Source organism: Meles meles, chromosome 11, assembly GCF_922984935.1.
Source record: "Meles meles chromosome 11, mMelMel3.1 paternal haplotype, whole genome shotgun sequence".
NCBI classification, from domain to species: Eukaryota; Metazoa; Chordata; class Mammalia; order Carnivora; family Mustelidae; genus Meles; species Meles meles.
The window spans coordinates 7,744,362-7,756,747 of NC_060076.1; the positions used below are offsets into that span (position 1 = coordinate 7,744,362).

Consider the following 12,386-nt stretch of genomic DNA (forward strand, 5'->3'; position numbering starts at 1 on the left):
ATGATGCTGGGATTTTTCAGTATTTTGTCTCCCACTGTCCCATCTTCTCTCTTGGGCTCTGCTCCTGATTCATTACCCCTTCTTGCCGGCTCCCCCCGCCCCTCCCAGTCCTGCCTCATCATTTTTCAAAACAATTCCCGTGGTCGTTGTGAGAGTTCTGCTTGTTTATGGTTTTTAAAAAATAGGCATTCAAAGCAAATTCCTCATTTGTTCCCCTCCCTTCTCTCCCCATATTGGAATCTGGACAGCCATGACCTCATTCCGGGAAAGGGGACCACAGGCAGGGTCTGTGGCGTGGGGTCCTTGGTGGGCTGAGCTCTTCCAGAGGGAGTAGAGGGATTGAGCCCGTCTGAGACCCTGGCTGGGGACGTGGCCGCATGCTTTCAGCCCTCCTCCCCGGCCACCACCTCCTAGCACCCACTGTCCCCTGGACTGCACCCCAGCTTCAGCACCCACTGTCTATGTGACCTTGAGCCTGTGACTTCTTAACCTCTCTGGGTCTCAGCGCTTCTTCTGGGTCTTCTCAAAAATGGGAATCATACCAGCCCCACCGCACAGAGAGGGCTCTTGAGAAGATCAGACCAGATGCTGTCTGAGCTGGGTGGCTCTTGGGAAGCAGAGACCAGCCATAGGAGGGATGGTGTCTCATCAGCCCCTTCTTTGAGAAAGGACCAGGTCTTCCAACCTGGTATCCCAAGACTGGCAGAGGCTGGGGGGGCGGGGGAGGCTGTCCACCATGGAGTCTAGTTTTCTTAGTGTGCAGGGAACTGAGGCCCAGGGAGGGGAGCCTCGGGGTGAGCTGGGACGACCCTGAAGCTGGGACTTGAGCAGCAGCTTCTCGGGACGAGGAAATCTCTCCAAGGAGAGGGCCTCCTTGTCACAGGTCACCGCCCTCCTTGGGCCTCAGTTTCTCCATCTGTGAATAGGGATGCCCGGGCAGTGCCAGCCCTGAGTGTCTGGTGTGTGCTAAGCGAGCCTTGGAGGCCACAGGAGTCGCCTTCTCTGTTCAGAAACTGCTTTGGCAGCAGAGAAGCAAATGGCCCGTGGAAGCAAAAAAGGTGGTTAACTCGGGCCATGAGTTAATTTTAGAATATTTATTTTTTGAATCGTGGAAGGAATCACGGTTGTAAAATAATTCAAATGCTGTAAAAGCGAAGAAAGCAGAAAATGCAATCCACTTGGCCCTCCCATCCCACAGCCAGGGGTCCCACGCGGAACAGTTGGGGCGTGCTGCCTTCTGGGACCTTTTCCTCCATGTCCAGGCGTAAATAACTTTGAGGCACAAACAGGAGTGATTTTAAATGAGGTAACGCTCAGCACGTGGTTCCGTAACTCGCTTTTCTTGACATGGCCAGGTGTGGGCACCTTCGCCCTGGTGGTGGTACCCGTTGGTCCCCCCCCCCCACCCGTTTGCTGTCCAGGTGTACAGGTAATGGCGGGAACCGGTGTCGGTGCACGCGCACCTGGCTCGCGTCTGCGGATCGCCTGCGAGAGTATATACACCTGCTCCCCGGCGAGGTGTTCCGCGGGAAATTCCTTGAGGAGTGAGCGTGGCATCTGGGGCTCCACGTGAGCCCTTAGAATTTGCACATGCAGCCGCCGGTCGCCCTCCTGATTTCCGGCACGCCGGGCTCCGAGTTAAGGTGTCTGTTCCCCCACATCGGGGCTGGTCTCTGCCTGCGTCCGCCTGGTGGCTGAGAGGCTCAGGGTCTTTTCACTCGCCTGTCGGTTTCTCGAGTTTTCTCTGTCTCCGTCATCGGCCGGTTTCCCGTCGGAAGGGCCACCGTCGGGGATGCAGCAGCGCTCTGGCCTGGACGGGGGGGCAGGTGAAAGGAGAGAGCGTGGGCCAGCGGGCTCACCAGCCGGCGGTACCAAGCTTGGCTGATGCCCCTCCGTGGGGCATGGCTGCTGCTCGCAGTAACTGTGCCAGCCTCACAGTCCTCTTTGTTCTTCCCTTTCAGAGAGAACCGGGAAGATCCTGACGGAGTTCCTCCGCTTTTATGAGGACCAGTATGGCGTGGCCCTGTTCAGCAGCATGCGCCACGAGATTGAGGGCACCGGGCTGCCTCAGGCCCAGCTGCTCTGGCGCAAGGTGAGAGGGGCTAAGCCGGGGGCGGGGCGGGCCCCCACAGGGCCTGGGTGAGTGGCTTCCTGTCCCCGGGCCTCAGTTTACCATTGTTGTCTCCATGGTCTCTAGGGGCCCCACCTAGTGTCTGTTTTGGTTTGTTTTTAAGATTTTATTTATTTATTTGAGAGAGTACCAGAGAGAGCGAGTGAGCGCGAGCACGGGCAGGAGGGGGGCAGAGCGAGAGGGAGAAGCAGACTCCTGGCTGGGCAGGGAGCCCCATGTGGGGCTCCATCCCAGGACCCCGGAATCAGGACCTGAGCTGAATCAGGACCCGGGAATCAGTTCACCAACTGAGCTGCCTGGGTGCCCCCCACCCAGCTTCTGAATGGTCAGATAACCCAGGGGTCTTCCCAAGACCCCTTCATTTGGCATGGGGACTCCTCATGGGGGACAGCTCAGCCCCCCCCATTGGCGGAGCTGGGGCTCTGGGATCATCTTGACAGGCCTGGGTTCAAGCCCACTCTCTGCCCCCCACTTTTCTTTTTTCAAAGATTGATTTATTCGGGAGAGAGATTGTGCACACATGTGTGCCCTTGAGAGCAGGAGGAGGGGCAGAGGGAGAGAGAGAATCCTCAAGCAGACAGCGGAGCCTGATGCAGGGCTCGATACAGGGACCCTAAGATCATGACCTGAGCCAAACGCAAGAGTTGGATGCTTAACTGTCTGAGCCACCCAGGTGCCACTGGCCATTCCTCTTAAATGCCTAGTGCCCGTGAGCAAATGACGTGCCCTCGTGGACCTTGGTTTTACTCATCTGTGAAATGGGGTGAGGGCACCTGCGCAGGGAGTTGTAAGGAGGAAAGAATCAGTCGGCCGGGCGCCTGGAGCAGGGAAGGTGGCTGGGTGAGCGCTGGCTCGTAGTGTTAGCATCCCCAGCCTTGTCATTAGCCTGTCATTAGCAGGATTGTGTTTGCCCAGGAAATATTTGTTGAGGGACTGGAAGCCGTGTGACTGCGAGCCCACAGGTCAGCACGGACTGAAGGAGGCACACAAGGCCTCCTGGGAAGGGGCCCGGCAGAGACTGGCCTTCGAGTGGGGCCAGGGGCGGGACCGGTGGAGAGGAGGTGAGGGAATGTTGGAACACACTGGTCATGAGTGCCCAGCTGGAAGCCAGTGGCCCCAGGCCTTAGCCTGTGGGGTGAGCCTCTGGGCCGTGGGACCTGGGGTCGGTGCTCCCCCAAACCCTTGCTCCTCTGAGATGGTACAGGGGGCTCTGAGTCAGCCCAGGGACAATCCAGGGCATTCCTGTTCAGTGACCTTCACCTTCTACCTCCCCCAAACCCCGCCCGTACAGCCCAGGGTTGGCGGAGGGAAGGGTGACAAGGAGGAAGGGTACCCCCCCCACCTCTTTTGCAGGTCGCCTGCCCCGGAGTGTCCCAGCAGCAGCCCGGAGGCTACTTGCTCCTGGCTGGTGGCCCTGGGACAGAGTGTCCGCCCACCAGCTTCCCTCTGGGGGATTGGACCAGCTGAGCTGATCCCTCACCTGGGCTCCAAACCAGGTCAGCCAGGCCAGCCCAGTGCGGCCGCTCTGGTCCTTCGTGGCTGAATTCCGTGCTTGGTGGGCTCCAAAGCTGCCCTGGGCCACCTCTCCGAATCTCCCCACCCTGTCCTGTGGGCTTCCTCCCAGCTGCCCGGGTCAGCCTGTTCACGGGCTTCCGGGGCAGGGGAAGGACTGTAGGGGAAGGAAGGAGGCCGGAACGCTCTGGCCTCCTTCCTCTGGGGGAGGAAAACTCAGGGGTTCGGGCCCAGAGCTTCTTGGTAGCTGCTGGCTTGGGCAGTTGAGTCAACCGTCAGGGCTCATTCTCCTGACCTGACAGGTGGGCACCTCCTGCGGGGGGCTGTGGAGATGATTCCCCGAGAGAATGAGGGGAGCAGGTGGGGTTAGTAAGACACGCAAGTCCCCACTTGCCTGGTAATCTGCAGCCCGCCACCTCACCTTCCTGAGCCTCAGTTTCTCTGCTTGTGAATGGACACCCAGAACCGCCTTCATGGGCCAGAGGTGGGGGAGCCGCCTAGGGACGGGGCGGGGATGTCCTGGGGCCTCCGGGTGGGGTTCAGATTATGCGGAAAGGGACTGGTCTGGGGTCGCGGAGGTGTTACAGCCCCAGACTTGGGAGGGTTGGGGTTCTTTCCTTCTTGTCCCTACCCTCCCCCAAACCCAAGTGGTGGAAAATGTGTCCTGCTCTCCTGAGACCAAAGGGGCTGGAGCTGGCTTTTGGCACATGTTAGTCACCCTTTGGTGTCTTCTCAGTGGGAGGGACAGCTGGAGGCCTCAACTGAGGAGAGACCCGTGGGCCCACAGGCAGGACCACACACGGAGCCAGGCAGGTGCAGAGGCCGCACTGGTCCCACAGACAGACACTCGGGAGACAGCAAACCGTCACTTCCATAAACTGGTGCCACAAAGGAGAGGACAGAGTGAACTCAGCCTGGGGCGGGGTGGCCATCCCACCAGGGCCTCTCGGGAGGGGGTCGTCTCCGCTGAGGACCTGCCGGGAGGAGAGACCGTCAGGCTGCGGGAGCGGCGTGTAGAGCTGGGCCTTTCCATGGGTCGCCCAGGGTGGTGGAGGCAGGATGCAAGCCAGGTTCGATTCCTGCGGGGGGGGGGGGGGGGGGGTGGAGGGCAGGCTGGGGCTGCGCGCCTGAGCCTCGGAGCATCACGGGACCCTTTGTGTCTGGTCCCTTGGTGTCGTGGCCCCCTCCCCATCCTGTGGCAACAGAGAGCCGAGATGGTGCCCGGAGGTGTGGCCCGCACTGGCTGTCTGGCACGTGCCCTCTCGTGTGGTGTCCCAGGCGGCCAGGGTCCCAGTGACCCAAGTGAGTGGTGGTGTCTGATGGCGCGAGGCTTGAGAGCCACCGCGGGAGGGACGTCTGTGGTCACGCTTTAGTGCCCCCTGTAGGAAAGCCACAGTGACATGTCAGTAAGAGGAGTGAAAGGAAATCACCCCCAAACCCCAAAAGCAGGGATTTTTGGTCCCGTTTTGCCCCTTAGGTAACTGGCCATTGTGATAAATCAGGATAATATCATAACAGAAATACGAATGTTAATTGTCATCATAATGTCAGTTGTTTTTATTAGAAATGATATAGTAGCAACGGTAACAGTAGAAAACCAGAAATCCGGTTAAAAATAGCAGCTGGGCTGCGTGGATACGGCTCTTCCAGCGGCGGGGACATCGCCCTGAGGGGTTCTGTCCACACCCGCGATGTGGACACAGGCTCAGAGAGGCGGAGCCGCTTGTCCAGACTCCTGCAGCGTGGGCGGTGGGGCTGGGGCTGGAATCCGGGCCGTGGGAACTGGGGTCGCCATTCGCCTCCCCCCCCCTTCCCCCAAAGATCCCCAGCGCAGCGTTGGAGAACTTGGCAGAGTCCAAAATATTTTGCCTGGACTGGCAGGTTCCGTTTCATTTCCTGCAGGCCTTCCAATGGAAACATGACTCTGCCATTTGACAGTCTTAAAAATAAAACCCAAACCCGCAAGCAACCGCCCATTACGGGCTGCCCCTGGAGCTGGGGGTGGACTCCGGTTTGGGGGGGGTGCTGGGCTGGGCTGCCCCTGAGGTGGGGATCCTGCCCTGAGCTGGGAGGAGGACCCAATGGGGCGGGTGGGGGGGAGCGAGGGGTCTCACCAGGGTGTCAGGAGAGCTGTCCGCTCTTTCTTTCCAGAAAAGATGGGGATTTGAGAGCTGGGTTTGAGAGGAGGCCCCTGTCTAAATATAGCCCACTGAGGAGAGCTTTGTGACTGGGCAAAAGCCCACTTGTATGCGGTGGGGTGGTGATGTGGGGATGTGGGGAGGGGTGGGGGGGGGAGGGGGACCATTTTCTTTTCCTGTAAATATTTTTATCCCGGGGTAGGAAGCAGCGGGGGTACTATTGTTTGAGTACAATGGGCCCTCGTTTTCCAAGAGTGTTTTGGCATTTCCCCTTGAAGAGTAGTGGGGAGGTTCCTGGGGAGAGGGAGGCCCCTGTGAAGACACAGGCCTTGGGGGCCGGAGGCTTGGGACCAAGGCTCCCACCTGACGCCAGCTTCAGGGGCAGAAGCAGAGCGGGGAAGCTGGGGAGGGTCAGGCACTGTTAATATTAATACTTTCTGCCGTTATTAATAGGATGCATGTTTATTTTTGTAAGAGGCTCCATATTTATTGGAGAACAGCTAGAACCTATTGAAACTCCATCCATCCAGGAGTAAGCCTGCCCCCTGTGGCCTCTGTATCTCCCTTTCCTGAAACTTCCCGGTGAGGGTTTTCTCAGGAAACACATTCTCAGCTCTCAGAGAGCCACCCCTCCTCCTCCCCAAGTAAGTCAGCTTGTGGAACCGGCAGACTGACATGGTCTGAGGAGTCCCAGCGCAGTCACGGAGGCTGGGACTGTCGTGAGCTGAGCAGACCGCCTGTCAGGTGCGTGCGATCCTGCACACGGCATCTCACGGAATCCTCGAGACACTGGGCTGAAGTCACTGCTGTCCCCGTCCTCATGTCACAGATGAGGACACTGGGACTCAGACAGCTGATGTGACAGGCCTGAAATCACACTGAGTCAGAGGGGGAGTCCAAGCCAGGGCTTTGCAAGGAAGGTCTGGGCATTTCTGCTGCCCACATTGGTCATCCCGTCTGCCAGGATGCTGGTCCAACATTAAACCTTCCAAACTCAGGTCTGCTCCAACCCCACCCGGATTCACGGAGCTCATCTTATTAGCTGTCAGAGCCAGGGAGGCTCTCTGCAGCCACCTTGGCCAAATTTTTGTTACTGTGAGGGGAAACTGAGGCTGAGAGCAGGAAGGAGACTTTCGTAGGCACCGGGGCCTTCACCGTACTGGCCTGTGGGTATTTCCCATCAGGCTGGTGCCACCGTGCTGCTGTGGTGGGTGGATGGGGAAGCAGCCTGCCGTGGGCTCCAGAGACCCGCCCCAAGGTTCTAGGGCCAGGATAGAGTGGGAGACCTTGGTCCTGGCTGGGCCCTGAATGCTGGTGCCTGGCCCGGGTTCGAGTCTTGGTATCACTGTGGCTCTGGCTGGACCTTGGGGAAGCCCCTTTGCTCTGAGCCTCACTCTGCTCATCGGCCACGTGGCTAAGATGCAGCCCCGCCTCAGAGGAGGACTCGGGGAGATCGGGATGAGGGATGTGCTCAGCAGCGCCCCCCCTTCTTGGGGGAGCCCCACTGGCCGACTGGGCTGTGGGGGAGCCAGGCCTCACTCCGCATCCCACCCCACCCGCAGGTGCCGTTGGATGAGCGCATCGTCTTCTCCGGGAACCTCTTCCAGTACCAGGAGGACAACAAGAAGTGGAGGAACCGCTTCAGTCTCGTGCCTCACAACTACGGGCTGGTGCTCTATGAGAACAAAGTGGTGAGCCCCACCACCTCGCCAACCGCACCCCTGCTCTGCTCCTTCTCCGCAGCCCCCATGCCCAGCCTGCTTGTTCCGCTGGCTTGTCCTCTAAACAGCCCAGTGCTGGGGCTCCCCTTTCACTTTGCCTCCCCCTGGAAACAACTCGCCGCCACTCATCCCTACCCACCTCAGATTCTTGTCCAGTCTCTCCAGTGCCGGGGATGGGGGGGATCTCCTCCCCTCCACTCCCCACCCCTCCCAGCCTCCTTCCTGGCTGGGCTTCCTGCAGCTCTCCAGCCGCTCCCGTCCTCTCTTCCATGGTCACAGTCGACTGCTGACACAGGAGTCTGGCCTGGCCATTCCCTTCCCCCACTTACCCCAGGGTGGTGATCCCATCTTTTTCCTTCCTGATTCCTCTGCCCCCCCGCCCCCACCCCATGGCCCCCCTGCTGCCTGATGGGGAAGTGTCCTGCCCATTATTCCTTATCTTTGCCCTGGGCCCTTGGGGAAGCTCCCCTGGCTGAGCCACAGACCCAATTTCTTCTCCCAGACATTTCTCCAGGGTTGCAAAGGACAGGCCTGAGTGCCCTCTGTTCAAGGAAAATCAGGGTTAAAGAAGCAGAAACAGGGTCGGGAGCAGGCTGATGGCCCCTGGCAGGGGTCCTCAAGCTGGTGCCACCTGGAGGGTGTATGGCACAAGCTGGGCCTACCCAGTTTGATGGAGGTCTGAGCAGGGCTGATAGTTCGTACTTCTAACAAGTCCTCAGGTGATGCTCACGGTGGGTGCTCGGGACCTAGGACCACACTTTGCAAATCAGTGCCCTGGAGGTCCTGTCCTGAGCCATTCTGAAGAAATGTGTTGGGTAGTGACACCTAGTGGCCAGAGGCAGCATGGCAGCCCTGCTGTACGAGCCACGGTGACAGAGACCCTTTTTGGCCACTTGGGTGTAAGAAAGCAGTGTCCAGACCTAATTCTCATCCAAAGCAGATTTGTGTGGGGCTCAGAACCTAGGAATCTGCTGGACTATCCAGGGTAATAGTCAAAGACTCTGGAGCCAGGAGGCGCACAGGAGGCGTCCTGGGTTGGTTGAGCATGGGCTGTTGTGAGGTTGTGGCTGACGATGTTACCCCACCATTGGATGGTGAGGATTTTGTGGAAGGAAGCAGTGCAGTGCGCTTAGCACGGTGCCCGGTGTGTAGTAAACACTCACACTCAGCTGGCAGGGACTGCTGCAAACGGGCGGGAGTGCTGGGAATGCTCACCGCTGCTGGCTGCGAGGCCGGGGTTCAGCCGTGTTATATACCGTTGTATAACATACAGTTGTTAAAAGTGGAGCCAGGAGGGCACCTGGGTGGCTCAGTGGGTTAAGCCTCTGCCTTCGGCTCAGGTCATGGTCCCAGGGTCCTGGGATCGAGCCCCGCATCGGGCTCTCTGCTTAGCGGGGAGCCTGCTTCCTCCTCTCTCTCTCTCTGCCTGCCCCTCTGCCTACTTGTGATCTCTATCTGTCAAATAAATAAATCTTAAAAAAAAAAAAAAAAAAGTGGAGCCAGGATTTGACCCCCAGCCAGGACGCAGGCCATTACACCAGGTGGTCTCTAATCACTGCAGTGGGTGGGCTTTTCCTCTTTCCTCTTTCTCCCTCCCCTCTCCCTTCGCCTTCTCCCCCCTGCGTCAGGCCGGTCACACTGAGAGGGCCCTGGAGCCTGAGTGGAACATGGGGCTTAGGCTTGGCCACCCCCAGCGGCCATCTCTCTGTCCCTTCCTCAGGCCTACGAGCGGCAGGTCCCACCCCGGGCTATCATCAACAGCGCCGGCTACAAAATCCTCACCTCCGTGGACCAGTACCTGGAGCTCGTTGGCAACTCCTTACCAGGTAAAGGAGCCCCCGTACCCCGTCCCAGGCTGAGATGCCCTGCTTGGGCCCAAGAGGTGGCCAGGGGAGAGGACAGCCCTGATCGCAGAGCTCCAGGCTCCATGTTTGCAGAGAGAGTGGCCAGGCCTCGAGGGATGGCACGTGCCCTCAGAGGGGAGGCGGAGAGGGGGTTTGCCTGAGGCCACCCAGTGAACTGGGCCTGGGCCGGTGTTGGCTCCCCGCTGCGTGCCGGCTTCCTGAGCCTTACAGTCACAGCTATGCCGTGGGGGTCCTGCTCTCTGCCCTTCCCACCTCCCTGAGGCCTTGTGAGATCCCTGGAGCAGATGACGCAGGTGACTCTAAACTGTGGGGTGTGCTGCATCGGCCAGGAGTTCTTCCCCGTTTCCACCCCACCCTGTCGGGGACTCCCAGAAGCCTTACGGGAGCACATCTGCCTCCCAGGTGATCCCAGGGAAATCCCAGGGAATCCCCAGGGTGGGGGAGCCACCGATCTGGGCGGCGGCCCGTGCCCTACCCTCCCGACAGGGCTTAGGGGTAGAGCTCCTTGTGCGGTTGAGGGCTCCGCAAAGCCCAGCATTCCTGAATTCCAGCCCCAAGGCTGGCTTTGTTTTTGTTGTGTCTTCTCCGGCAACTTGGTACTGGGAGGACTGACCTTGGGGTGTTGTGTAGACACTGCGAGGTGTTGTGTGCCCCCAGGCCCCACACAGGGATGCAGAGCCAGGCCTAGAAGAAGAGCTGTCATTGTATGATCAACAGGGGCGAGGTCCTAGCCCCGGGACCGCTTATCTCTCTGGATCTCAAATATCCTTGCGGAAGAAATAGAGAAAAATCTCCTTTTATTTATTTTGTTCCCCGCCTCCCAACCCTCCCTCCCCCTGGGACATTTAAGCTACTCTTTGGCCTCCCCGGCTGAAATTTGAAGGGAAACCCAAGAAGGTAGTGCTCCACCTCTGAGCCTGAGGCGCCTCTGACCCGTGCTCCCTGTGCTGTAGGCCCGGACTTGGGAGCCTTTCCTCAGGTGCAATGCCAGCTCTGAGAAACGGGTCTGAACATTGCCTGGGGACTCTGAGGTCCCTTTAGTTGGGCTGCAGTGGCAGAGAAGCATGCTGTTTCCCTACTGACTTGCTGCTCAGCCCAGAACAGGCCAGTCCTCTCCCGGCTTCAGCCAGCCTCTGGGAGCTGGGCCCTGGGATCCGTTGCCTGCTGTCCCCCCCCCCCCCCCGCCCTATCCCCCGCCCCAGAAACTGCAAGGGGGCAGCGGCTCAGCGGGCGCTGTCTCCGCAGGGACCTCGTCAAAATCGGGCACCGCCCCCATCCTCAAGTGCCCCACGCAGTTCCCGCTCATCCTCTGGCACCCTTCTGCCCGGCACTACTACTTCTGCATGATGACGGAAGCCGAGCAGGACAAGTGGCAGGCGGTCCTGCAGGACTGCATCCGGCACTGCAATAATGGTGAGGGGCCCCTGGGCTTGGTGGTGGTGGTGGTGGCGGCGGGGCAGGGCGGGGGGCGTGGCCTGGGGCCTGCGGCGAGTGGCGACACCTAGTGGCTGAGTACGGGGCGGCAACCCTGCTCTAGGAGCTGTTCTCGGGTTTCCGCTGGGATGGTTAGGAAGCCACTGCGATGTCGATGCTTGGTGTAATGACTTTAATTTATGCACTTGTTTAGTTTCTTAAAAAAAAAAAAAAAGATTTTATTTATTTATTTGACAGACAGCAAGAGGGGGAACACAAGCAGGGGGAGTGGGAGAGGGAGAATCAGGCTTCCCGCTGAGCAGGGAGCCTGATATGGGGCTCTATCCCAGGACCCCAGGATCTTGACCTGCGCCAAAGGCAGATGCTTAACCAACTGAGCCACCCAGCGCCGTTTAATTTCTTTTAAAATATTTTATTTTTAAGCAATATCTACTCCCAGTGTGGGCCTCGAACCCACAATGCCAAGATCAAGAGTTGCATACCCCACTGACTGAGCCAGCCAGGCACCCCAAGACTTCTTTGATTGATTCATTTGTTGCCTTACCCTGACCTATAGGGTAGCCTGGGAGTTCATGGCGTTTCTTAGGGCTGCAGTGTTCTCTTCTATAAAGTTATGGGGTCTCTTTCCACTTGCTCATTCGTTCAGTGGACATGTTTAGTGTCAGGCAGAGGCTGCACCCAGGGAGCCAGACCCGGGTCCTGCCACCGTGTGGCCGGCAGCCCCGACAGCAGGAGGAGCAGCTGTGCTGGGTGCTGGGTGGGCGCCGCCCCGGGAGCCTGTAGGGAGTGTGTGTGGGGGTGGGGGTGGGGGGGGGTGCTGACCCCGTGTGTGCAGACAGCGGGCCAGCTGAGGAGCTGAGGGTTCCCCTGAGACCTGAAGGATGAATGGGCCGCGAGTCGGGGGAGGAGCGTTCTAGCCTTGAGTGTGGAGAGCAGCCTGGAGGGCAGCTCGGAGGCGGGGATAGTTTAGAGGAGGAGTTGAGTGAAGCCTTGCTGTGGGGGAGGGTGACCCAACATGCTGGGGGGCCCTGCAGGGCCGTAAGGAGTTTGATCAAAAATGGGGACAGTAGGGCACCGAGGGTCTTTGTGCCCTCGGGGAAGGAACAGCCTGTGCTGAAATCTGAACCTTCTTCCTGGTGACCCAGCCTGGGGCAGGCAGGAGGAGGAGGCCACCACCCCCACCCTCCCTGCCCGGCGTGCCTCCGTGCTGGGGGTGGACAGCATGGGCACCCACGCCTGGAGGCGGGGCTGCTGCGGTGACTCGGCTCACCCACCCATCCTCCTTGTGTGACTCGGCTCGCCCACCCATCCTCCCTGTTCTGCAGAGCCGCCTTCTGTCTGGAATCTGTCATGTGGGAGGAACCGGGTCTTTAGCTGGGCCAGCCCCTGTCACCTGGACCAGGCCCTGCCACCCACAAAAGGCCTCCTGTTCCCAGATCCCCTGGGGCTGTGGGGCCAGGGCTGGGCGGAGGCCATCTGGGCTCTGGCTGCCTGGCCTGGGCACCCGCCCCACTCCTCCCTTCTTCCTCCCTCCCTGCCCCAGCCCTGGCCCAGCTCTGCCCTCCCCAGGTTTCCCGGGCTCATG

The 12,386-nt window shown here is 59.5% G+C and overlaps 1 protein-coding gene across 1 annotated transcript in view; it reads left to right on the plus strand.

The window, feature by feature from the left end:
* The window catches only part of NIBAN2 (niban apoptosis regulator 2), a 51,947-nt gene that overhangs the window by 29,527 nt on the left and 10,034 nt on the right, over nt 1-12,386 (plus strand). Inside the window, exons 2-5 of the mRNA XM_046022895.1 lie at nt 1,962-2,092; nt 7,344-7,472; nt 9,223-9,328; nt 10,613-10,780. Coding sequence (XP_045878851.1) covers nt 1,962-2,092; nt 7,344-7,472; nt 9,223-9,328; nt 10,613-10,780 — 534 coding nt within the window. The remainder of the gene's footprint in view (nt 1-1,961; nt 2,093-7,343; nt 7,473-9,222; nt 9,329-10,612; nt 10,781-12,386) is intronic.